A 27,478-nucleotide genomic window follows, 5' to 3' on the forward strand; every position below is an offset into this window, starting at 1 on the left:
AGACTCAAAGATCAAAAAACTGTCCTCAAGAAATTTCAATGTCTTTTTTCCAGGGGTAATTAATTGTACTTGTCATACTTCTTGGGCATATCTGTTCACTTCTTGGGCACGTTTTCCCCCACTAGACTAAAAAAAATCTTATATTTCATTATATGACATTATTTATAATTGTAGTATAACAGTCACAAGTCAAGCAGCCTGTCTTCAAATCCTGCCTTTTCTGCTTAATTACCTGATGACCTTAGGCAAGTAGCTTACCCTCTTTTAGGAAACACACACACACACACACACACACACACACACACTTTTGGAAGAACATAAGGAGTCATCTAGCATAAATTTTTTCTTGGCTTTTTTCTTTGACTGGAGCAGAATGCCATAAAAAAGAAAAAAAAAACAGATGGATATGGTGGTGCATGTCTGTAGTCCCAGCTTGCTTGAGCCCAAGAGTTTGAGGCCAGTGTTGGCCAACACAGTGAGGGCCTTTATCTTAAAAAAGAAGAAAATGTTAACATGATAAAGGTGCTAGTGTCTGGGTAGAAGAAGTCTAGGCTAATTTTTTTAATGTGTCTAATAACAATCAGGTACTGTGACTGAAATGTAATAATAACCTAATATGCAATTAAAAGAAAGAAGGAGTGCAACTTGCAAAACAGCAGAAACCTAAGTAGAAACTCAGGGATGGGATGTGGGGGAGCAGGGAACACCAGCTTTCAGGGTTTTCGTCAGCAATGGCCCTTCTTTTCCAGATGCGCCCTGGTCTGAAAAGTGTAAGGCGCTGTTCCCATTATTGGAGGAGTTAGGCAGAAAGTATCAAAACCACTCCACAGTCACCATCGCCAAGATCGACATCACAGCCAACGACATTCAGCTAATGTATATGGACCGGTACCCATTCTTCAGGCTGTTCCCTACCGACTCTCAACAAGTAAGGGGCTCTTGGGACTCACATAACTGAAAACTCCGGACTCACATAACTGAAAACATGGTTATATTTTCGTCAGGGACTCAGTTTCTCCCTATCTCCAGCTGTGCCTTCTACCTCTCCAGCTGTGGTGGTAGTCATGCCTGTGGACTTAGAGGAAGAATGGTTTCCCCAAAAGGCCCGCTTACCAGGAGGGCAAAACCACAGTTGGGCACTTCACCATCCAAGTCAAACAGATCTTTAGCATCTATGAGGGCCCTCCAGGTCAAAGACTGATTCTTTCAGCTTCGGCCCCTATCATCCTCTCACGTTCAAGTCTAAAGAGAATTTTCCAGTAGCTTCCTCCAAGTCCTCATCCCTTATCCAATCACTGTGGCCAAGTAGATGTGTGGGTGTTTTGATCGCCAAGCCTGGGTTATAGTTCTGTCTAATATTGGGGGCTGAGCTCTACCCTGACTATATGGGAAAAGGTGAGCAGAACCTTCGTGTGACTGTTGGGGGTAGGCCATCACCAGGTGGAAGAAGAATGCATGCTAGTGACAAACAATGTCGTTTACTCCTTGGGGTTATCGTCATCACCCATCACTGGTGTTGGTGGAACACACTTTCTATGCCACTTTGGCTCATGGAGAAGGGCTTCAGTCAAAGAAGTGTGAGCCCAGGTTCCCGCCCCTCAGAAGAGGATGACTGAGTGTAGGGGAGATGTCATCATCTCTAAGTGCAACTGGAACTGTAGGAAGGAGCAGACTCTGGAGGGTAAATATGGCTGGAAGTCTCCATGCAGACATAGGACTCCGGAGAATGGTAGGGATTTAAATCAGGTTGGAGGAAAGGCTGTGCTTTACAGGTATGAAGTGCAATCTGAACACAAAGGTTGTAGAAGGGTGACCCCAGCGCTGCGAGGGAGATGCCATCCCCCTGGTGCAGAAGATGCATGTGGGATAGTCATGAAACTGAGGCTAAGTGTCATGGCCTTAAGTTATCTGAAAAAGAGTTCAGACAATCAGAGGGCAGTGAGTAGTTCTGAACCTTCCTAAAGACCAAAAGAGGAAAGGAAGCTAGTGATGACTGAGCATGCAGCGCCTGCTAGATGCTCGGTAAAATAACTGCATTCTTCCTCTTATTATTTGTTACTATCATAATAATACCAGTAGCAAATACATATAGTGCTTACCTGTAAGCCAGGCACTGTTTTAAGAGCTTTACATATATTAACTCATTTAATTCTTATAATAGCACTATGAGGTAGGTACTATTATTGCTCCATATTGCACATGAGGAAACTGAGTCAGAGAAGTCAACCAATAAGACCACACTGCTAAGTAATGTAGTCAATACTTAAACCCTGTGTGTTTTTATAGTTCTATGCTGTAATCCACTATATTACAAACCTATGCTGGAGACATTTTTATTATTCTTATCTCAAAGTCATGGCAATGTAGGCTCAAACCTGCTCGACGTTCCCAGGTTGCTAGGAATTTGACCCTGGGTTACCTGTGTGATCATCCATGACCATCTTACAAGAAGGAACTCCCATGCTGACCCTGTTCCATTTTCTTCCTAGGCCATCCTATATAAGGGAGAACATACCCTGAAGGGCTTCTCTGACTTCCTGGAAAGCCACGTCAAGACCAGGGTTGAGGATGAGGATGAGGTAAGGGGAAACATGAACACCCTGGATTATTCTATTCCACAGTTATTGGGAACTCAATGAGCTACAAAAGAATGTACCAAGAGTTCCATAATCTAAGGAGATGGTTGAGGACGAATGGATACCCATCCAGTTTGGGTGCCTTTACCAGTCACCTTTATTTCATGGGCACTTACCTTGAGGAAGAAGAAATGGCAGACTTTAGAAATAACTGGAAGGGCAAAGGCTCTGAGGTAACACACAGCTCCTAAGGCTGCTTCCCTTGGTTCACACTCCTGAGATGAGGACTAGATGTCTTGATGGAATTCTGCACTCTAGCATTATTCTCCTAGTGGATGGGACTAGTTTCCCTCCTCCCCTAATTATGTCTCAGTGAGCTCCTTGGCTGGAAGGTGCCATCTGTATTGGTTAGGACTCTTCAGATGTAAATGTCAGACATCACTCTTTGGCTTAAGCAGCAATGGAAATGTATCCTAGTAACTGGTAGAACACCAGGCATGAGTGGATTCTGAACTAAAACTCACTTTCTATCGTTCCATCTTTTACTTTCCTCTATGTTGGTTTTGTTCTCAAGCAGTCACTTCCCCACAGAGGGTCAAAGATTACCCCAAAGCTCCAAAATAACATCCTTTCAGCTTGGAAAGAAAGCATCTACTTCTTAAAAGTCCCAGAAAATGTCCCAGAAAATTTCATTAACCAAGCCTCAGTCATCTGCCCAGTCCCGGCACTAGGGGTGCAGCAGCCATGCCTGTGGACTTAGAGTAAAGGAAGGGGTTCCCCCAAAGGTCCTCTTACCAAAAGGGCAAAACTACACTTGGGCACTTTCCACCCAAGCCAAATGGATCTTTAGCATCTACGAGAACCCTTTGGGCCAAAGACTGGTTCTCTCTGGGCACTTCCAGAAAACGAGACCTTGGCAATTATAATCACAATGATCACATATTTCTTGTTTCCTTATTTTTTTGACCTCCCCTTTCCCCTTTCACCTTTTCCTTAACAGTTATTGTTTGTTGAGCAAAATGAAATGACAGAAGAGGAGGTATTAACTGAGGAAAAGGAGATACCTGTTATAGAGGAAGAGTCACCTGAAGAGCAGTTGCCTAAGGTGGAGAACATGACCAAGCACTTGACCAAGCTGGAAGAGGCAGCTGGACGGAAGAAAACACCTGAGGAGGTGGTGGCAGCGGCACCTAAGCCAAAGGGGCCTCCACAACCAGAGAAGAAACCAAAAGTCAAGGAAGAACTTTAGTTCCTCTGAAACCAGGAGGAAAGATGCCCATTTTCTAAGTCCTAGCATCATATTCTGAGTGGGTTCGTTCTAATAAAAGTATATATCACTGTGATGGGACAGGCAGGGGACGGGATAATAAAGCCCTTGAATGTCTTCCCTGTTTGCTCATTAACCTCTTTTCCTGGTTGGTGCTGCCTTAGAAGAGCCGTTTGGCTTGGGATTCAGACAGAGCTGCAAGAGAAGCCACAACAGCAACATTTAACGTGTGTTTGCAACATGCTGAGCATCCATCTAGTTCTCACAAGATCACTGGTGGTTGGGTTTTATTAACTCCATTAACAGATGAGGAAATTGAGGTACAGAGGTTAAGCGACCAGTCAGGACTACACAGCTAGAAAGTTGTTGTGATGCAATCGCAGACAACCTCATTCCAGAGACTGTGCACTTAACCAGTATGGGTACCCCTATGTGTACACTATGTGTACGGGTGAGGGTCCCCAGAGTTGGGCCAAACCTTTCAAATGAAGTGGACTAATTTGGTTATGCTGCATTTCAGCACCGTATCAAAGCGACCTAACACCAAATCTGTTCCCAGACTTACACACCTCCATTAAGTGACCCATTCACTCAAGCTATCATCTTCAATTGGCTGCTACTACTACCATAAAAGTGACTTATCAATCCATGTGACTCCACCCACTTTCCTCCACGTGACCACTCACTTTCCTCCATGTGACTCCACTCACTTTCCTCCACATGACTCCACTCTCTTTCTCATCTCCTCTGACGGTCATCTACCCTTTCTTAGCTGCCAGAGTCTTCTAATTGGTCTTTGTGCTGCCATACTATACGTCTGTCTCCCTCTCCCAAAAAACCCTCTATATTTTCTACAGCTTGTGAGGCCATCTTTTAAAAATCCATAGGCATGAGTACTTACCTTATTAACTTGTTTAAACTATAAAGTCTTCTTTATTGCTTTTAGGACAAAATCCAATATGCTTATCATACCTTCAAGGTCTTGAAAGGTCTAGCCCTGCAGATCTGTTCTCCTGTTCCCTCTCCCCGCCCACGTCCTAGACTCCAGTCATACTTCCTGCCTATCCTTTAAGCAAAATCAATTCACTTTCTCTGTCTGTGTTTCCTCTGCCTAAATGCACTCCCTTCAAAATATACTCCCCAGGTCCTCACACAGCTCGTCCTTTTCATTATTAAAATCTCAGCTCATTTGAGACCATCCTAGGCAACATAGGAAGACCTTGTCTACACACACACACATACACACACACACATACACACACACACACACACACACACACACACAATTAGCTGGGCATGGTGGTGCATGTCTGCAGTCCCAGCTACTCAAGAAGCTGAGGTGGAAGGGTCTCCCAAGTCCAGAAGGTTGGGGTTGAGGCTGCAGGGGTCATGTTCATGCCACTGCGCTCCAACTTGGGAGACAGAGACGCTAACTCAAAAAATAAAATCTCAGCTCAAATGTTACCACCTCAAAGAAGACTTCTTGAAGGTCAATATTTGAAAGCATCTTAGTATTTTGTTATGCAGTGGTATATTGCCGGCTTCCCCAAATAGCATGTAAGTCCCATGACAATGGACATACCTATGTTTTTAATATGTGGTGTCCAATTCAGGGTTAGGTATACAAATGTTCATTATACAGGTACCCTTGTTGATGAGGTGTGCCCCCACCTCTCCTGGCAGTTTCCCACTGTTGCCAATCTCACTCTCCCCCCTCCCCTGACAGTTTCCCACCACTACCAGTCCCTTTCTTGTAATATTATGATAGTTGTTCAAGGACTGCTTATGAGTGAGAACATGTGATACTCAGTTTTTTGTTTCTGTGATAGATCACTTAGTATTATAGACTCTAAGTCCTTCCAGGTTGCTGCGAAGTTCGTAATTTTGTCCTTCTTTATGATTGTGTAATATTCCATTGTGTAATATTCCATTGTAATATTCCATATGTACCACATTTTTTTAATGCAGTTCTCCTTCGATGGGCAGCACAGTTGGTTTCATGTTTTTGCTATTGTGAATAATGCTGCAATAAACATGTGTGTGCAGGTATCTATTTCATAGAGCGATTTGGGTTCCTCCAAGTATATTCCCAGTAGGGGGATTGCTAGGTCATATGGGAGGTTGATTTTTAGATCTTTTAGGAATTGCCAAACTGATTTCCACGGAGGTTGTACTAGTTTCCACTCCCACAAACAGTGTAGAAGTGTTCCCGTTTTCCCACAACCCCTCCAGCATCTGTTGTTTTTTGAGTAATTGATGATGGCCATCCTGACTGGGGTTAAGGGGCAACTCAGTGTGGTTTTAATTTGCTTTTCTTTGATGACTACTGAAGCTGAGCATTTCTTCATGTATTTGTTGACTACTTGTATGTCTTCTTTTTATTTTTTAATTGAAGTCTCACTCCTTCGCCCAGGCTGGAGTGCAGTGGCCCACAGGCTCACGGCAACTCCAGCGTCAACCTTCTGGGCTCCAGCGATCCTTCCGCCACAGCCTTCCAAGTAGCCGGAACTACAGACGCACGCTACCATGCCCAGCTATTTTTATTTTATCATAGAGATGAGGTCTCGCCAAGTTGCCCAGGCTTGTCTCAAACCCACAGTCTCAAGCAATCCACTTGCCTTAGTCTCCCAAAGTGCCGGATTACAAGCTGAGCCACTGAGCCCAGCCTTGTATGTCTTCTTTTGAGAAGTGTCTGTTCGTATCTTTTGTCCAGTGACATATCTATTTTCTTCCTTACCGTATTCTCACAGCCTAGAACTCTGCTTGACAATAGTACCTGCTCAATACATTGTTCATGGATAAAATGAAAAGTTCCAAATTAAGAGAGAGATACATGATTCCATAGTCATCTCAAAAGGCAGAGGTGCTGACAATGTTGCTCTCACATCCAAATTGGACGCTGTATTCGTTTCCTATCGCTGCCTTGACAAATTAACAAACTTAGTGGCTTAAAACAATATAAACTTATTCTCTTCATGTTCTGGAGGCCAGATATCAGAAATCAACTTCAGGAGACTAAAGTCAAGATTTCATCAGAGATGGGGTCATCTGAAAGAATCCCTGGCCTTGCCTCTTCTAGCGTCGGGGGTCTGCCTGCACTTCCTGTCTCATGGTTCTATCCTGGAATCACGCCGACCTTCTGTCTCATTCTCACATCTCCTTCCTCTGACTCTGTCTCCTCTTAGAAGCACCACTGTGATTTCATCCAGCTTCCCTAGACAACTGCTCCATCTCAAGAGCCTTAATCATGCCTACTCAGTTCCTTTTGCCATGTAAGATGACATACACAGGTTTGGGGCTTAGGATGTACCCATATTTGGGGGTCATTATTCAGCCTTCCACAGGCTCATATTGCTAATCTGTGTCATTCATTTCAGTCTGGTGACAATAGGCCTTCTCTTGAGAAAAGAACGGTTTTATTTTAGGGACTGAGGTCTCCACAAACCCTCTGGGCCTCTCCTACCTGTCATGTGTGGCAAAGGCTGTTTGTGCTTTTTCTAGGCTCCAGAGCCAGCTCCCACACCACACCATACCATCCTCCTAACCTGGTCACATCCAGAGGACGCAGGGAACAGCCTGGGGCCCTGGAACTCACTTGAGCCAGGTGGTGGGACAGGAGCAGGTGTTAGTATTCAGGACACGGCTTGAGGCTTACCTGCCTCGGTCTTGAGACCATGTGGCTGCCAGTTAAAGGAGGGGTATGGGGACTGCTGGGACTACATCACATGGAACAGAGCCCACGACAGGCTATGAGCCAGACTATGGGTGGGCCACCTGTAGGTCCCCAATGTGCAACTGGAGCCTCAGGAGGTGGGGACTCAGGTAGGTAGGTGAGGTGACTGATACCCAACCATTGAAAGGGTCTTCTCCTTTGGCTCATTTTCTGACCCTTTTTAACACACACAGCCTCTCTTTCTAACCCTTTGTTTTCTGTTTAATCAATGTTTTAAAACTCTCTACCCCTGAGCTTTACTCTCTTGAAAAAACCCAAAACAATTTATCCCTGTAAGATCCTGTCATGGCTTAGCATAGAATCTTCTTTACCCACGAGGGGTACAGTTTGTCTCAAAGGTAAATCTGAGTGAGATGTGGGTTTCAGCATTACGTACTAGCTAGCTGCATCATCTAGAGGAATTTACTCAACCTCTCTGAAAGTCACTCTTCTCCCCTGTAACATGAGTTACTATGTTTTGTTGTACAAGACAATGGAGGTAAAACCACTGAGAACAATGTCTGACACAAGAGAAGCAATCACTAAGCAATAGCTGTCAAGATTATTAAGGTCAAGCCTCCTCTCCCATGTTTGAAAGCCAAGAAAGAAGAATGTTTAAAGAAGAAGGGGACCACACTGACCGACTAAGTAAAGTTCATTCAAAAATATTTACTGAGCACTGGCCTGGAAGTAAGATAAAGAGAAAAATAACTGATAGGACTTGGCAATGTGGACATCTTTGATGATCTTGATAAGTAACAGAGCAGAAGACTTTGCCATTGGAAAGATAGCTTGTTATGGCTGGGCACAGTGGTTCATGCCCAATCCCAGCATTTTGGGAGGCCAAGGCGGGAGGATTGCTTGAGCCCAGGAGTTTGAGACCAGTCTAGGCAACACAGCAAGACCTCGCCTCTACAAAAAAATTTTTTTAATTAGCCAGATGTTTTGGTGCACATTTGTAGTCCCAGCTACTTGAGAGACGGAGGCAGAAGGATCACCTGGAGCCCAGGAGGTTGAGGCTTTGTCTAGGGGGCAGAGTGCAATCTCCACTCAAAAAGAAAGAAAGAGAGAAGGGTGGGGGGAGAGGGAGAGAGAGAGAATGAGATAGAAAGAAAATACAGCTTGTTATACTCACAGACCCCCAAGAAGAGGGTGGGGCAGGGAGGAGAGGAGCGCACCTGGGGAAGCACCAGGGTCAGTCAGGAAGTAAAGAGAGCAGGGGAAAAGGAGAGAAAAAACCTTTATTGTGGTTTCTGTAGGAAGGAAAGGGAGGGTCCAGGTAGGCAGGTTTAGGATTGGCTGGTTTGAATAATTTCAGAGGGCTCTGGGGCATAGGAGTTGTCCTTAGTTGTCTGGTGCCTGGTCCCTTGGGGTGATCGAAGCAGGAAGTAGGGACTCTGAGTGTGAAAGCCCCAAAAAGGAGGCCAGGGCTTGGGGGTACGGAGTCTGGACTGATTGGTTTGTAGATGAACGGCACATTCATAGGTAAGCTGTTTGCTGTCTCTGGTAATTAGCCAACCCGGGGAAGGACAGTCCCTCCAAGGTCAGCAACACCCTAAGATGTGAAAGCATCAAATACAGAATCTAGAAAACATGGTTATTGCATGTGTGAATAGATTTCAACCCCAGCTCCTCATTTTCCTACCTAGGTCTTTGCTCAGATAATTCCAGAAGCCACCTGGGGTCACCATCTTTAATCTTTTAAAGATACCCAGACTAAGGTTTAGCCAAGACCTCATGAAAAAGGCACAGGATACAAAAGACCAGTTCAGAAAAGAAAGAACTAATTGTAAACAAGTGAAGAAATGATAACTCTCTTTCATCAAAGTATTGCAGAAGCAAATACCAAAATATTTCTGATTTATCATTTTGGCAAAGATGAAAGTAAGTGACCAATGCTCAGGACTGGTGAGTACTTTTGGTGGGATTGTAAACTAAGTTTTAAAAATTGATCTGGAGTGCTGTGTAGGAAAAAGTATCAAAAGTCTTACAGCTGTGCCACCTCTTTGACCTAAAAATTCCACTCCTATCCTGAGAAGATTACCGCCCCAGTGCTGATGGTTATCCCACACTGAGTGGGACAAAAATGAAAAAAGTTCTAAAAACATCAATGCCCTGGTTTCGGTGCTATTTCCTGATTAGTCCAAGTTCACACACATTTAACACTTGCCAACATGATGACATTCACTCTTACAGTGATTTTTGGATTGCATGGAACGAGTCAGGACACATGGGTTTTAACTCAGGTTCTGCCATGTTCTAATCCTGTGACTATACAACAGCAACACAGCCTTTGTAAGACTTCCATGAATATAATCATGACTTTGTGTCTTTATTTGCATTGCCTTTTTTAACCATGATTACAATTGTGGAAGATAGGTAATCTTATTTTGTAGGTGAGGAAATGGACCTCAGGAAGGCTAAGAAATGAGCCCACTGGCACACAATAAACAGCAGATCCAAGGTTCATATAGACTGACTCCAAAATCAGTCTGTTTAATCAGAAAGTTATTCCACTTCCCAAGGAACCTCCACTTATCAGACCTCAGATTTCTTGTTTCACAGAGTGGGTCAGATCCAGTGATTTCTGAATTATCTTCAGGCTCTGACTTTCAGTCCTTTTCAGTTCCTCTCCTGTGCGTGTCTGGGCCCTAAGAGAGGTGACTGATTCTGGAGGATGGAGTGTTTCAGAAGGATGCCTCTCTGGGACAGGTGCACCTCCCAGCAGGGACAATGAACATTCCCCTCTTGTCCTCATGCAGCCTGGTTTAAGACACTGGTCTCTCACTGGCTCTTTGGGTCCACCCCACCCTTGTCAGTGACCAAGAAAAAGCCCAGTGCCTTGACCCTGCTTTCCCAGTTAATTTCTAACTAAGGAACCTCTTGTAACTAGAAGGTGCAAAACACAGACTTTGCATATCCGGGCACAGGTGACTCCCCAATGTCAGGCACAGGTGACTCCCCAATGTCAATCATTTGGGGTCTCTAGCTATTAGAAAAAATAACAACATCCACCCCACAGCTTGGAAAAGGCAAAAATTATGTCAAAAGGAAAAAAAAAATTCCACTCCCAAGAAAACAATCTCAAGAAACAGAAGGAGGAATAATTAAAGGAGAGATCGCCAATCCGGGGCAAATGTGTATATATATGTGTAAGAGGCACACACTTGTGAACCGACTAATTCTACTTTTCTGGCTTCAGGTAAGGCTATCTGTAGCTGTCTTCTCCGCCCACCTTCTCTTCCATTTTCTACTGGTTCTATTTGAAGGAGGTAGGAGAGGAAATGTAGACTTTAGACACTGGGGTTAGACCTGAATTTGAGTCACTTCTCTGCTGATTATGGCTTCATGATCTTTGGTAAGTCGGTCTTACTCTCTTTGAGCCTAAGCTTTCCTAATAAGAGGACTACTGATTTCTTCATCCATTCAATGAATATCAGTTATGAACCTATTATGTACCAGATGCTGGAAATGCAGCAATGGACAAGAGCATTTGCTGTGTGCTGGGTTCTGCCTTATAGACATTATCTTAGTTAATGCCTGTGACCAGATGTAGTCAGTTACTACCCACTGTAGTGCTTTTCAAACTATAGGTCACAACTCATTAGTGGGTCATGAAATCATTCCGTTTATGGATTATCCAGGATTTCTTTCTAATTAAATAGAATAGAATGTGTCCACATGCAACGCCCAGTAAGAATAAATATTGTTTTATAAAATGTTTATTTTATGTGTGTGTGTGTGCGCACAACGGCATTGGATCATGACATAACATAATTTTCTTACTGTACACCATTCTCACAAAGGTCTGGAAAACATTACTGCAGAACACAAGTTCCTTGAGCACAGGAACATTTTTGAAGTGAGCCAGGCATATCACAAATACTCAATTTGTGGAAGCAATGATTCCTGTTTCACAGATGAGAGAACATAGTCTTAGTGAACTGAAATACTTGCTCAAAATCACAGGTTAGTGATTAGCAAACAGGGATTTGAATCCCATTTGTGGGCTCCAGCTCCCACACACCTCACCGCCATGCTATCCAATTTTGCTGCTGTGAACACTAGCATCCAACTGGGATTATTTTGCCAATTGAGTAAAATAATAAGTGGTCACTCTAAAACATTAAATGCATTGTGCAGGTTAATCACCACTTGAGTTGCTTTCTCAAGCCACTTCTTTACAATGTGTGTGTGTGAGTTGCATGAAGGCATAGATTTTACTGCGCTCATTGTTCTTCTTGGTGACTAGCTCTGTGTTTAGCACATAGAAGCTCCTTGATATATGTTTGTTGAATGAATAAATGCATCTGGGAAAATTGACAGTTTCCAGGAAGAGGATCAAGAGCTGGTTGTCAAAATCCAAAGCTGCCTTCGTTACTGTGGTGAGTAGAACACTACCTCATCTTGCTATTTCCTGCTCTGAATGAAAGACTCAGTTATTCGAAATGTGCAATGAGCTAAGAGTTGGGGAGCCAACACTGGGTGTGAATGAGGTAAAGTTGGGGATACAGAAGGAAAACTGCAAAGCCAGGGCTGTAGTCCTGCACAATTTGTGTAGTCCATATAAATGGAGCCTCCTGGAGTTGGCAGTATACAACCAAAGCTCACCACCCAGCTGTGGGAAGGGGAGGCAGGTCATGCATTTGTCCCATGTCTCTGTGTTCACAGGACTTCGGGCATCAGAGCCAGAGAGGAAAACTCAAGAGGCCAACTGATTCTTGCCTTTGGTATGTATTTCAGGACCAGAAGCAGCTGTGAAGAGCAGAAAGGATGGGACAGCCCTTCACTCTGACTTGGATGCTGATGATGGTGGTGGTCTCTTTGTTCATCACAGCTGCAGCCGCTGATATCTTGGAAGCAAGTAAATGAGAAGGGCTTGTGTGCGTGTGTGTGTGTGTGTGTGTGTGTGTGTGTGTGTGTATAATACTGCCCTTTGTATAGATGTTCTCAATCCCTTTATCACATGTGGAGTTTGCATAATCTTTATTCTAAGTCCATTTCTTGACTTTAATGTGCACAGAACTCACTTGGAGAAATGCAAGTGAGTTCAGTAGGTCTGAAGTGGGGCCTGAGACTGTGAATTCCTAACAAGCTCCCAGGTGATTGATACTTATGTCATGGTTCCTGGATCATATGTTGACAGGCAAGGGGCTAGAACACCTCTAAGGTCTGCAGGCCCTTAACTGAAAGGTCAGAAGCGCAGCCCATCACATAGGCAATTTGAACACCCAGGTGGCTCCAAACACCTTCCTTGCCAACCAGAAAAGGCCATTCCACTGGGTTGAGCTTTGCCCTCACCCCACCATCAGCTTCTCCCTAGAGTACTGAGGGACACATTAAATACTATTGTTCACATAACATCAATAAGGTACCTGAACTCAAACCAGGCAAAGTGGGGGTCATAGGAAGGCCCAAACTTACTTTACCTGTATGATGACCACTCGTATACCTAATCCTGAATTGTACCCCACATCTTTGAAATATAATTTTTAAAATACTATTGTAGCATCCTGGTTAAAAGCACACACACTGTGATCCTGCTATCTGGGTTTGTGTGCTGGCTGTGCTGCTTACCAGTGAAACAAGTAGCTTAATCCTTCTGAACCTCGGTTTCTTCATCTTTAAACTAAAGGGAGGAAAAATGTTCTCATGAGGCCACTGGGAAGAATTCAACAAGATAATATATGATTAGTGTGTGTGCTATTGCCTGGAATATAGTAAGTGCTTAATAAACAACAGTTCATTTTTTTAACTGTTATTTTTGTTATGGAGGAACAAAACTGCCCTACCAGGTGGAATTGGGTAATCTTCTAAGAGGAGGTCACACTGAGTAGTATCTTGATAAAGGTTCACCAGACAGGGAAAGGCGATTGGGCAGAAGGCATAAATATACAAAGGCAGGGAAAGGCAGCTGGCTCACTGTAAATCCTACCAAAGTAGAAATTCTGTGCATTATTCCCCTGGATATGGGGACGTGGATACATATTTTTTAAAGACACAGCTTGATGGCAATGCTTGCAAAGAAGAATGTACGGTAGAGTCAGGCTTAGTGGCTTGCACCTGAAGTCCCAGCTACTCGGGAGGCTGAGGTGGGAGCGTTGCTTGAACCCAGGAGTTGGGAGGCTGCAGTGATCTAGGGTCGCGCTCCAATCTGGGCCAACGTCATCAGGGAGTTTTGCTCATTTAGAAGGAAATTGGCTAGGGAATGTCTTGAAGAACATGGGATTCCTGGAGGGCGTGGGAGGAGTCTCTGGGTGGCGATGGGTCCAGTTGTCCACACGCAGGCCGGCGGGCTCTTCTGTTCGCAGGAAGATGCTCGGAATGCCACAGCAATGCCACCTGCATGGAGGACGGGGCCGTCACGACGTGCTCCTGCAAGCCGGGCTTCGCCGGCGACGGCCTGGTGTGCGTGGACCTAGACGAGTGCGCCACCCCATCGGAGCACAACTGCTCCTCCAACAGCAGCTGCGTGAACACGCCGGGCTCCTACACGTGCGTCTGCCTCGAGGGCTTCCGCCTGACGCCCGAGCTCGGCTGCACGGACGTGGACGAGTGCGCCGAGCCCGAGTTTAGCCACTGCCACGCCCTGGCCACCTGTGTCAACGTGGAGGGCAGCTACTCATGCGTGTGCCCCACAGGCTACTGGGGAGACGGCCGGCACTGCCAGTGCTCTCCAGGCTCCTGCGCGCCGGGGCTGGACTGCGTGCGCGAGGGCGACGCGCTCGCGTGCGCGGATCCGTGCGAGGCGCACCGCACCCTGGATGAGTACCGGCGCAGCACCCAGTACGGGGCGGGTTACGCCTGCGACACGGGCCTGAGCGGCTGGTACCGCTTCGTGGGCCAGGGCGGCGTGCGCATGGCCGAGACCTGCGTGCCGGTCCTGCGCTGCAATACGGCCGCGCCCATGTGGCTCAACGGCACGCACCCGTCCAGAGAAGACGGTATCGTGAGCCTCACGGCCTGCGCGCACTGGAGCGGCCACTGCTGCTTGTGGGACGCGCCCGTCCAGGTGAAGGCCTGTGCTGGCGGCTACTACGTCTACAACCTGACAGCGCCCCCGCAGTGTCATCTGGCGTACTGCACGGGTGAGCCAGGCGCACTCCCTCCCCTAACCCCAGGCCCAGATAGGCCCCGGGGGACTGGGGCGCATCCTTGTTCACTGTCTATCCCTGTGACCCTGCAGACCCCAGCTCCGTGGAGGGGACGTGTGAGAAGTGCAGTATAGTCGAGGACTGCAAATCAGATAATGGCAGGTGGCACTGCCAATGCAAACAGAACTTCAACATCACAGGTGAGGCCAGTGGAGAGAAGGGTAGTTGTTGAGAAACCTGACAGCAACTGTGAGGTGGGGGCCCAGTGAGCATGTCCCAGGGAATACATATCTTATCTGAGTCAAAAGGGAAGGTCCACTCATACCTGTTTAAACTGGCAAAAGACTCTCCTGGACTCCCTCCAGTCACCCCTTACTTGACCTCAAAACTCTGGGAGTTCGCTCTCTCGCTCTCTCTCCCCCCCCTTCCCTCCTCCCTCCCCCCACTCTCTGTCGACTTTGGGAACCTTCTCATGCCCAGCCTTCTTTCTGAGACCCCACACAGTGGGCAATGGACACACAGGTTGCTGCCATCTGGTAGCCAAAGGCCACCTGAGCCGTATTCCTGCAGTACCAGAACACAGGCCAGTGTCCAGTCCACTGATCATCTTAGGACCTGGTCAAGGCACTGGACTGCCTGAGCCTCCGGCTCCTCATATATACACTTTTATTCAAGATGGCTTTTCCAGACTTCAGTCCTAGTTTTCATCACATCCAAGTGTCAATTTTACTTTATCCAAGTACTACCTATACTGTGACTTTTATTATTAACTTCTCCTTCTTCATATTGACAATCTCTTCTTTTTAAAAGCAAATTTGGGACATTGATGTTTACAACTGATGGTCTGCAGGAAGGAACAATTACCTTAAACAGAAGGCTAACTGTAGAAATAAATACAATGAAAAGAAAGTCATTACATTCCAGCAGCTGTGTGATACTTCAATTAAAAATTTAAAAAAAAATAAATACTAAAAATAAACAATTATAAGCATTCAATTTAAAAATTAAAGAAAAAATTCTAACTGGATGCTGTTTCCTGCCCCAAACTCTGAGTCTGGGGCCTGCTGTCTGTTTAAGAGGGAATATAGTAAGTATATGACATAACAGACACAAGCAGCAAGCTAGGATTATCTCCTTAATGTGGAAAGAATGGAAAGACATTGCAGTTAACTCTTCTTGTTCTTCTTCTTTTTTCCCCCTTTTCTTTAAATTTTTTTAACTGAGTTTCAATGTTATTTTATTTAATGCCAGGATAGTGAAAGACCCTCAAACCTTCCTGTATTTTGTATACAACCCACTCTTAGGAGAACTTGGAGCGTGTTGATTGGCCGCTGGATACATCCAGTGATGCTAGAAATTCAATTTTGTGTCCTTATCACTCCAAGAGGGAGGGGAGTACAATCAGCCCAAGGCTATTCTGAGCACCCTCAGGTAGTGCCCAGGCCAGCTACTTTGGGCTGGCCCCTGGGAACACGCCGGAACACTGAGATACAGACACAAGCCCCCAATCCTGCCCTCCCTGACCATTTCAGATTTCTCCCACCTGGAGCGCAGGCTAGAGTGCGGGACCAATGACATGAAATTGTCCCTGGACAAATGCCAGCTGAAGAGTTTGGGCTTCGAGAAGGTCTTAATGTACCTGCGTGACAGCCAGTGCTCGGGCTTCAATGAGAGGGGCGACCGGGATTGGATGTCTGTAGTGACCCCAGCCCGAGCTGGGTCCTGTGGGACAATGATGATGGTATGTCCTGGCCAGAGAAAGACAGTCAGAGCACTGCCTAGTTCAAGTCCCAGTTCCATTACTTACTAGTTGTATTAGCTTGGGTGAGTTATTTCGCCTGGCTGTGCCTCAGTTTTCTCAACTGTAAAATGAATAAATGTTAGTATCTGCTCCATAAGGAGGTTGAGGGGATTGAATTAGTTAATGTATTAAAGCGATTCCAATAGTGATTGACACATAGCAAACACTCAATAAATGTCAACTTCAAATAAAGAGGGCAATTTGTGGTGGTGGTTCCCCATTTTACAACTGGGATCAGACAGCAGTGATTGTCCCAGCCAGTGAATGTCAGCACTAGGTTCAGAAATAGGCCTGTTTATCTACACTGGTCCTGGGAGACAGAGTCTGGATCACTGATTTTCAGAGAACTAGGGACTTGCCTAGAGAGGCCTCCTCAAGTGAAACCTGGTGGTAAATGTGGGTGTGAGTGGAGTGTCTCTCATCCCCCAAAAGAAAAAGAAAACAAAAGAAACAAAGAAATTAGTCAATTAATTGTCTATTTGCTAAGGACGGCATTTAAAATTCCATGAATGATGACTTGGATATGGTCTTTAGCCTTTGAGAGAGCAAGCATGCGGTATTGAAAAAAGCCCAGGTTTGTTAGACCACACGTACTATGGGACTTAGTGTCTCAGTTACTATGACCCTCTGTCTCTTCATCCAGGAAGCAGGGATGTGGCAGTCCTGCTTCTTAGGGTCATTGAAGGGACAAATGCAATGATGCAGGAGTAGTGTTCAGCTCAGGGTCTGACATGCGACATGTGCTGACAAATGTTAGTTCCTGTAGTTTTTTATCACAGAGACTGGGAAGACAGCTTGCAGGTGGTCAGAAAAAAATTGCTTTGGCTTTGAAGTCCTGCTCAGATTCTCATACCCCTTTCTCCTGCTCCCACCCCCAAAACAGAGAAATGAAACCCATGCCACCTACAGCAACACCCTCTACCTGGCAGATGAGATCATCATTCGTGACCGCAGCATCACAATCAGCTTTGCATGCTCCTACCCCCTGGACATGAAAGTCAGCCTGAAGACCTCCCTGCAGCCAATGGTCAGGTGCGGCCAGAGAGGGTCCCCGGGGCTCCTAGCCAGTTCCACCCCACAACCCTTTAGCTATGAGGCCGTCAGCTTCTCTGTCAGCCACCCATAGGGAGCTGGGAATGGGGCTGGGAGTCAGGGTTGCCCAGTGGAAGAACCCAACTCAGAATCCTGGAGAAAAGATTCAAATCCAGACTTGGCCACATAATCATGGGTAAGTTTCAAAGAGAATATCATGGAACAAGGGACACTCTGGGCCTGATGTTTGAATCCCAGCTCTACCACTTACTAGACTTTACAACTTTGGGCAAGTTACTCAAACTTCTATGTGCCTCAATTTCCACATCAGTGTAATGAGAATCATCATTATAACAACTGCATCTCCCAGGGCTCTTGAGAGTTCCAGTAGATGTTCCAGATAGAGCACAGGACACGATGCCTGACAATGCTCTCGATAAATGTTAGTTCTTATGGCAACTATTGTTTTTTCCAGTATCAGCTTTATTGGCCTGTGATTCATCATATTCAAAAATTTTCAACTTTATTTAGCAAAAAAATCCCTTTTTAAAAAATAATAAAACCTCATGTGACACCCACTATGAGGGAAACTTCTCTGGTTCACCTCTGCCAGCACCCTGCCAACGCACCTTCCTTGCCCCCGCCCCAAGACACTTCCAAAGAGCATAATTTTAAATGCCACTTTGATCAAATTCTTTCCATCTACAGAGAAGGAAGGAAACTGAGGTCCAAATATGGGATATGACTTGATCAGGGTCCCATAGCAGGGCTGGACTGAGACCCCTCCTTCTCTCTGGTCCAAGCGCCTGCCCCTCTGAAAAGCTAGAGGCTCTAATATTTGATTCACATCTGCAGAGTACTGTTGAATTCTAAGAAAGACAGTGCATGTATTACTAGCCCCATTTCACAGATGAAGATATTGCAGAGTACTCCTCATGTTCCTTATTTCATGCAGAATCATCTTACGGCATCCTTTGTGGGATCATCCAGAGAAGCCCACATCAGTGTGGCTATTTTCAACGTGCTTAAAAATAACCCATTTAGGGCTTCTGCACTAGACTGCGGTCCAGTCTCTGTCTCTCTCTCTCTCTCTCTCTCTCTCTCTCTTTCTATCTCTTTCTCTTTCTTCTTCCCCCCAGTCGCCGATGCTGTCTCCGCCTTTGGGGACCCTGAACCCGGCTGGAGCTGGTCTCCGGCAAAGAAAAAAAAAAGAAAAAAGAACCCATTTATAAAGCCCAATCTTCTGATGCAGGTATCAGTACATCATGAAAGAGACCAGGACTCAGGTCTGCAGGACTCATAATAGCTCATCCCTTTTAATCTGTTCTTGGTTGAGACCAAAGCAGGAATTTAGGTGATTCCCTCAAGTATTGCTTCATTGTGAAGGCTATGGAGTAGCACAGGCCACCAAGTGAGGGACTGGACATGTTATGAGATGTGATTCATTCATCAGCAGTCTCAGAAGCATGCAGGAGCTTGCTGGAAATGCAGAACCTTGAATCCCACCCACTGAATCAGAACTTGTATTTCCACAAGTTCCCAAGGTGACCTGTGTGCACTCATTGCAGTTTGTAAAGCCACGATTGTTTGGGTTCCAGTCCTGCTGGATAAAAACACAAATAACTGCAAGGGAGGGCACAGGAAGGCTGACTAGAAAAGGTGTCTTCTCTGTGAATGTTCTCAGCCCGATCCTATCACCAGTCCCTCTCCCCCTCAGCGTCCTGAACATCAGTGTGGGTGGAACAGGCATGTTCACTGTGCGGATGGCACTCTTCCAGAGCCCTGCCTACACGCAGCCCTACCAAGGCACCTCCGTGACGCTGTCCACCGAGGCCTTTCTCTACGTGGGCACCATGCTGGATGGGGGTGACGTATCTCAGTTTGCACTGCTCATGACCAACTGCTATGCCACACCCAGTGGCAATGCCACAGACCCCCTGAAGTACTTCATCATCCAGGACAGGTGAGCCAAAGGTTTCTACAAGGGGGCCCATGGGTGGAATCAGGGTGGCTCTTTGGACATGGATAGGAGTAGATTACATTTTTATATGTATTACCCTCTAGCTAGTACTTAGCTTCCCCTTCCATTATGAATATAGGCAACAGGCCACAATAGTGTTAGCAGGACACTTGAAGCTATTTACACTCATCAGTACTTTTATTACTATAGTACTAAAATTTTCACTAGCCCTTGTTATTTAATGCATTAGTAAATAGTTTTGTATGATATATATATCCAAATGTGTAATGCATATAAGGGAACTTCAGAAAGTTTATGAGTTTTATCTTAAAAGATAAAAACAAAAAATGCAAATTTTATTTCTCAACATAAGCTCCAACAACGTCAAGACACTTTTGTAAGCAATGATACCAGCCATTTAGTGTCCATCCCTAAATAACGGAGAGTCCTGGGAATCTAACCTTGTCAACACAACCTTTTTACATCATTTACGAAGAAAAATTAATGCCCTATACAGATTTTTTTAAGATTAAGAAATGAAAAGAAATCAGGAGCCAAATCTGAACCGTAAGTGGATGCCTAATGATTTCCCATCAAAACCCTTATAAAATTGTCTGCTTGCAAGAGGAATGAGCAGGAGCCCTGTCATGGAGGAAGAGGCTGCTCTGAGACGCTCTCCCTGGCATTTGTCTACTAAAGCCTTGGCTAACTTTCTCAAAACACTCTCATAATAAGCAGATGTTAGGGATCGTTGTCCTTCCAGAAAGCTAACATGCAAAATGTCTTGAACACCCCACAGAAACTATTGTCATGACCTTTGCTCTGGACTAGTCTGCTTTTGCTCTGACTGGACCACTTCCACTACTTAATATCCATCACTTTGATTGGGCTTTGTCTTCAGGATCATACTGGCAAAGCCATATTTTATCTACTATTACAGTTCTTAGAAGAAATGCTTCAGGATTCTTATCCCACTTGTTTAAAATTTCTGCTGAAAGCTCTGCTTTCATCTGTAGCCGATCTGGGCACCCATTAAATGGAAAGTTTGCTTAACCTTAATTTTCCAGTCAGAGTTGTATAATCTGAACCAATTGAAGTGTCTATGATTTTTGCTATTGTCTGTGCTGTTAATCGTCTGTCCTCTTTAATCAGAACATGAGCAAGATTAATTTTTTCCTTGCAAATTGATATGGGTGGTCTGATGCTGCAGGCTTCATCTTCAATGTTGTCTTGTCCCTTCATAAAATGAGTTATCCATTTGTAAACTGCTGATTTCCTTGGGGCATTGTTCCCATAAGCTTTTTGTAAAACACCAGTCATTTCAGCACTCTTTCTTTTTTATTTTTTCTTTTAATTTTTTTATTTGAAAGATGTGGGATACAATTCAGGGTTAGGTATACAAATGTTCATTATGCAGGTACCCTTGTTGATGAGGTGTGCCCTCCCCTCCCCCAGCAGATTCCCACTGCTACCAATCCCGCATTCTCCTCCCTGTCCCCCACCACCAGTGGCAGTTTCCTGATACTGCCAATCTTTTTCTTATAGTGTTATGATAATTGTTCAAGATCTGCTTATGAGTGAGAACATGTGATACTCAGTTACTTGTTTCTATGATAGATGGCTTGGTGTTATAGACTCTAAGTCTATTCAGGTTGCTGTGAAGTTCATGATTTTGTCCTCTTTATGGCTGTGTAATATTCCATCATGTATATATACCACATTTTTTAAATCCAGTCCTCTTTTGATGAGCAGCACGGTCGGTTCTATGTTTTTGCTACTGTGAACAATTCAGCATTCTTTCACCCACGCTTCACCATAAGTTTGATGTTTGTTCTTGCTTCAATTTTTGCAGAATTCATGTTGCTTTTCAAACTGATGTCTTACCTTTTTTAGTGCCTCAAACTAGATCCTGTTCAGTTTTGTGAACTTTTTGAAGATCTCTCATGTATCAAATGTTTTAATGTTTTTAAGAACTGTGCTTCAATTTAATTGGTCTCCTTTATAATATTTTAAGTATTTTATTATATGCATTTAAGAACATTGTATTTGAGAAGGGGTGCATAAGCTTCATCAGAGGACTGAGGGGGGCCATGATTCAGAAAATGGTAAGAAACCCGATCAAAAGCCATATCCAAGGCGCCAGGCAGCCTGGAACCTGGCATGGAGAAGTGAAGCATCCAAGGATTCTTCTAGAAGAGCATTTTATTTCAGTAGAAAGTGTAAGTGGATTCAAAGAAAAATCATAAGTAAATAATAATACAGATGTTGGGACACACAGGAAAACATTCATGAAAGTAGTATTTCAATAAGGAAAAAAAAAAGAACTGAAATTTGGAAACTGCTGACATGACTTAGATCTCAGAGATTTGGGTTCAGATCTTGGTTTTGCTATTTCTTAGTTCTGAGACACAGATCAGCTCCTCTTTCTGAATATTCATTTTCTCAGACATTAACGGGGGGAGGAATGGGATTTTTAAACTTGTTTTTCCTGAGTATAAAAGTACAGCAGGTGCATTGTGAAAAACTTGGAAACTTCTGATAAATAGGCAGGGAGAAATGTGTCATGCACCTGTGTATTTCTGTCTGAGTGTATATGGGAGCTGGCTTGAGAACCACCCACCAGTCTAGAAAAGGTTTCAGAACGTCACAAGACATGAAAAGAGGAGACATGTCAGAGGGACAGGGAAAATGACTAGAGGGGATGCTTGGATGCCTGGCTTGGGTAGAGTGTATGGAGCCATCATGGATCATACTCTCTGCTCTTCAAGAGATGGGTCCATGTAACCACAGGGCTTTTATCTTACCAAATGGAGTTGGAGTTTTGAAGTCTGTGGGGGACACAGAGCCAAGAGTGAAAGCCACCCCCAGAAGTTCCTTTCACAGTTCTCACAGTCAGCATTCAGCCTCTCGTCTACATCAACTTTGAGCAAATAGTACAAAATAGCGGGCGGGATGGGTGAGGTGCCATTTGCCTGCCTGCCCAGGCACTTGTGTATCCTGACCCAGGATCTCTGAGTGTGCTGCTTTGGGTTTATCCTTGTAAGTGTGTTTGGATGCAATTGTGTATGTGCGCAGACAGGTGCACACACGTCAATTTCATTAGTCCTCAGTGCTCACAGGTTTCCTTTGTTATAATTATAGCAGGTACATAGTAGATAGCACATTGTAGCTAATGATTCTTGAATGCTATTTCCCGGGAAGTCAGAAAGTGCTGACTTTTGCCTTAGTTTCAACTCTGAGCTGATGACATTTTTACTTTAACATTAAATATATATAGCATCTGTGGAATGCCACGTACTGTTCTAAGCATTTTGAGAAACTAACTCATTTAATCCTCACAACTATCCTATGACATGGGCTACAATTATTATTCCTTGTGTGCTGTTGAAAAAATTGTGACACAGAGCAATTAAGCCCAAGGTCACACAGCTAACAGATGGCGGAATGATATTCGAACCCACGCAGTCTGGCTCCAGAGTCTGTTTAACCAACCTACTTATATGATGTGTGACCCTCCCAGATGCCCACACACTGTGGACTCAACCATCCAAGTGGTGGAGAACGGGGAGTCCCCTCAAGGCCGATTTTCCGTCCAGATGTTCCGGTTTGCTGGAAACTACGACCTGGTCTACCTGCACTGTGAGGTGTATCTCTGTGACACCATGAATGAAAAGTGCAAGCCTGTGAGTTGCCTCCCTTCCTCCAGCCCCCCTCCCATAACCAAAGACATTTAGCCACAAGGCTCAAAAGAAAAATCAACATTTCTGCTGTACTTCTCTCCTTTAGCACAGGGACAGAATGAGAGGTTAGATGAGGTGGGCGTGGCCAGGCAGGAAACCTAAGCTGCTGGGAAACCAGATGGTGTCAGTGAAATGCAGCAGGCTGGTGAAAGCTCTGGCTTATCTGCAAGCTTGTGTTGAAATAACAGGAGCTGGCAGTCTAAAGCTCTGTGTTTACTTTGTGTGTGTGAATGTTTAATGCTTTACAGCTACTCTATAAGAGAGATAGTTCTAAATGGGGAGGGGGGCTCAGATAACTTGAGTGGCTTGTCTGAGATCTACCTAGCAGATGATACAGCTGGGACATGAACCTGGGTATACAGACCTGACAACTCCTGCCTGAGGCAGGAGGATGCTCCTAGGAGGTGTTTAGCCCGTGCCACATGGCAGGACCACATTCAGTCTCCCTCATAGAAGGTTTTCTCTGTCACCCTGTCCCTATAGACTTGTTCCGGGGCCAGATTCCGAAGTGGGGGTGTCATAGATCAATCCCATGTCCTGAACTTGGGTCCCATCACACGGAAAGGTAAGAGAGCCACTCCCTCCTCGACATTCCTGACTGGGAATGATCTCTGGAGAGGAAGGGGGATGGCAGAGCCTGGCACCTTGGGATCTTCCTGGGATCAGAAGAACTGAAAGTGTGTAGATCCTCTGGGGCAAGGTGGAATATAAGTTGCCTTCCTTTACCAGTTCCTGTTCATTCATTCATTCACTCATTGCACAAATATGTTTTTGTGCCTACTGTGTGCCTGGGGATCTTGTAATGAGCAGAAACAACATAGTCCTGCTCACGTGGAGTTTAGTGGGGGGGAACGTTGTCCAAGTAATCCCACTTGGATGTGTATAACTGCAGTTGTCCTAAGTGCAATGAAGAAAATGTATAAGGAGCTCCGATCCCTTATAACAAGGGAGCCAGACCCAGTCTAGGAGACTGGGGAAGAATGTGGGCTGGGATTTGGAAATCAAGGGGGCCACTATCTAAGAGGGATGAGGGATGAGGGAAGAGGGAGGGAGAGGGGATCTCAGGCTTGAGCAAAGGGCCTGTGGCAAGAGGGAGCCCAACCTGGACTCAGAGAAGGCCAAGCAGGCTGGTAACAGGAAGAGAGCCTTGTGGGGTGAGGGGAAGCAGGTGGGGCCAGACTATGGGGCCTTATAGTTCATGCTAAGGTTTGGGCCTTTATCGTAAAAGCAGTGGGAAGCTACCGAAGGACCCGATGTGATCAGGTTTGGATTTCAAAAGAATCACTTTTGAAAGACACAAGGAGAAGACCAGCTTAAGGACTCCTCTCAGGCCACCTGCCAGCCCCATGTTTTCTCTTTTCACTGACCTTTCTCTTTCCCCCCCAAAGGTGTCCAGGCCACGGTCTCGAGGGCTGCTTCCAGCAGCTTGGGTAAGTGCAGGGCCTCTCTGCAGGGCGCCCTGCTCTAGATCCTTCCTCAGGGGCTTCTATCTGTGGGCTCCAGGGTGTGCTGAAGGGACTGGCTTGCTTGGTCTGAGCTATGAAGAGGTGACTGTATCTATGGAATCGCCTAGACCTGGGGCTGCACACATGCACATGTCTTTGTGCTGTCTCATGGTGCTGCATGCGTGTACATGGACACAGGCATGCCCAGACAGGCACATGGGAATGTAGGTCACCCAGACACATTTGCCCACCCACTTAAGTTCACATGCATACATTCATGTTTACACACAAATGCACAGACACCTGCACTTGCATGCATGCTTACTTGAGGTGCAGACACACACACACTTGTCACATACTCTGTACCAAAGGACATGCACACACTACAGATCTGCAACCTGGGCACCTCCTGAGACTCCACAGCTCATCTCTAAAACCTTTTTCAAGATTCATTCAACAGGTGACAAATATTTGTTGAGCACTACGCATGCCAAGAGCCATGCTTGGTGCTGGGGTGAGCATGACAAACAAGAAACCTTTCTTCTATGCTTCTTTGTTCTTCTGACCACAAAGGCCAGGGACGTGGCATTTTTATGCCCCCTGATTTTCATGGCTACTGAAGTGTCTGAACATTGAAGTAAAAGCAAATCTGTGCAACAATTGCCCTTCTTGGCTCCTGGCACCTGAATCCCAGGGGACTATTATACTCACCTGGTGTTGGACCTGAGCAAGTTCAGCCCAGTACTGGTGAGCTCGGAGCTGGGGAGTCAGGGCGTTCCAAGAGGCCTGTCCTCTGTGACTATCCCACAGGGTCTCTAAGGGTGAATGAGTAGGTTGGACACTGCATTAGGAGTGTCCTATTCAGAGGGAGTACCAATTCTGGTGCCAGAGGAAAGACTGCCTCTTTCCAATTGGCCTACCTGGGAGGGCACCTTTTTCTATTTTTTCACTAAGAGTAGGCACCTTTTCTCTAACTGGTCTTCGGGGCAGATACAAAGGAAGCATCCTTTTTCTAACAAATCAGCCCAGGGAGGGCATCTTTTTCTAATTGGTCGGTCTAAAGGAGGCATCTTATGCCAGTTTGCACAAAAGCACATGAGTCCTAGCAGCGGCCCTATCATTGTTGTTTGTTTGTTTGTTTTCAGGGCTCCTGAAAGTCTGGCTGCCTCTGCTTCTCTGGGCCACCTTAACCCTGACATTTCAGTGATCGATGGTAGGAAACCCTGTGCTTTCTGACCACCGGCTCACTTCCTGTCGGCCGTGGGGGGTGATGCAGGCCAGTGGTCCAGCCACAGCAAAGAGGGCTCACACTCCAGTCAGCCTGCTCTTCTTTTGTCCCCTTTCATCCTCGCTGACAAAAAGACTCAGCCTGTGTCTTTAGATGCTGCTTTCTCTTTAAATGGGACTTGTGATGTGTCTGTGCGTGCTGCCTGCCCCTGTTTCTTTAAAGAGTGTGGCAAAATAATAATTTTAAAACCTCAGTCTGTGAAGCCATTCATTCATTCAATAAGCATTTACTGAGCTCTATGATGTAGGTACGATGTGTGGTGCTGAGGCTTTCATGGTGGGAAAAAAACAGCCCCCAGCCCTGTCCTCATGGAGTTCACAGTCTGCTCAGAGAGACCACGTTCCATCCAGATTCTGCTTTGTAACCTTAGATGAGATACACACTGTCTCTGAGTCTTGTGCGCTCATTCATTTATCCATCCATTCACTCATTTACTCCTATAAGAAATATTTGCTGAGCACCTGCTATGTGCCAGGTACTATGTGCTAGAAGCCAGGATAAAGAATGAATAAATCAGACACAATCCCTGCCTCCCTCCCCCCCTCCAAGCTTCCTATCTGGTAGGAGAAAGAACTTGAACAAATAATTCCAAGTAGTTTAGGCATTTCAGAATGGGAGAGTATCACAGGGAACTGTGGCTTCTGTACAACAGAGACGATGATGCCCTTATAGGGTTCATTCCATTTTCCAGGAATATTTATTTGAGCATTTGTTGATGCCAGGTGTTGTGCTAGGTGCTGGGGAAACACTGTGAGTAAGACAGGCAACCAGGTGCGGTGGCTGATGCCTGTAATCTCAGCACTTTAGGAGGCAGAGGTGAGAGGATTGGCTGAGTCCAGCAGGTCTGAGCTGCGGTAGCCATGTGTGTGACACTACACACCATCCTGGGCAACAGAATGAGACTGCAACTCAAAATAAGACAACACAGTCCCAGCCTCCTGAAGTCTAGCAGTCCTTAGTGAAGACAAGGCAATGTCAGGCTCCTAGCACATCCTCAGGGTTCCCTCCACTCATTGGACATCTCCCTCCCAATCCAGCAGTGGAAAGCAGACCCATAACCCTCACTGGCAGGGGAGGCCTTGCGGGGGATGGAGGGACTCCAAGATGCACAACCAGAAGCCAAGGGGCGGCTGGCTCCAGGAGACCCAGATATTCCAAGAGTGTCTGGACCTCTGTGCCAAGTGGACAGAAGGAAGTCTGTGCCAATGGGAACTCCCTACCTAACACCAGCTGCTTTCCTGGTCTCCATCTGTGGCTTTCCGGGAGAGGCCAAGGCCCTGTTGTGTTATAAGAGAAGGCTGATCCCAGGGAAAACCACACATGTGTATCAGTAAACGGGGGCTGCTGGGACAGCATGTCTTAAGGGGACGCTTACCACATGCCGACCTGCACCGAAAGTGCCTGCCCGTTGCCTTTCCATAAGAGCTTTGTGTAGGAGGATCTCAGGCTGATCCTGGCCCCATCCACAGTCAGGCCACGGTCAGCTGGCCCTGACTGACTGCTGCAGATTCATCTATACTTTGACTCAGGCACAATAGGACACGAAGGAGAAATCTGGGCCAG

The 27,478-nt window shown here is 45.6% G+C and overlaps 2 protein-coding genes across 3 annotated transcripts in view; both read left to right on the forward strand.

Annotated features, from left to right (window-relative positions):
* Window positions 1-3,960, forward strand: part of PDILT (protein disulfide isomerase like, testis expressed) — a 36,235-nt gene extending 32,275 nt beyond the window's left edge. Inside the window, exons 9-11 of the mRNA XM_008058757.1 lie at window positions 750-928; window positions 2,490-2,579; window positions 3,577-3,960. Of these exons, the coding sequence (XP_008056948.1) occupies window positions 750-928; window positions 2,490-2,579; window positions 3,577-3,825 (518 nt within the window). The 3' untranslated portion in view covers window positions 3,826-3,960. The remainder of the gene's footprint in view (window positions 1-749; window positions 929-2,489; window positions 2,580-3,576) is intronic.
* A 6,598-nt stretch (window positions 3,961-10,558) lies between these two features.
* Window positions 10,559-26,108, forward strand: UMOD (uromodulin). 2 transcript variants are annotated; one of them, XM_008058759.1, is made up of 11 exons: window positions 10,559-10,769; window positions 12,299-12,419; window positions 13,867-14,643; window positions 14,742-14,849; window positions 16,182-16,390; window positions 17,334-17,482; window positions 19,200-19,445; window positions 22,963-23,125; window positions 23,666-23,747; window positions 24,571-24,612; window positions 25,773-26,108. In XM_008058759.1, the coding sequence occupies exons 2-11, from the start codon at window positions 12,329-12,331 to the stop codon at window positions 25,832-25,834; spliced, it is 1,929 nt and encodes a 642-aa protein (XP_008056950.1). In that variant the 5' UTR covers window positions 10,559-10,769; window positions 12,299-12,328; the 3' UTR covers window positions 25,835-26,108. The 2 variants fall into 2 exon arrangements, with proteins under 2 accessions (XP_008056950.1, XP_008056949.1); XM_008058758.1 differs by having other exon boundaries at window positions 10,559-10,757; window positions 12,227-12,419.
* Window positions 26,109-27,478: the final 1,370 nt, after the last annotated feature.

This window comes from Carlito syrichta, unplaced genomic scaffold, assembly GCF_000164805.1.
Source record: "Carlito syrichta isolate Samal-C Ts95f unplaced genomic scaffold, Tarsius_syrichta-2.0.1 Scaffold303623, whole genome shotgun sequence".
NCBI classification, from domain to species: domain Eukaryota; kingdom Metazoa; phylum Chordata; class Mammalia; order Primates; family Tarsiidae; genus Carlito; species Carlito syrichta.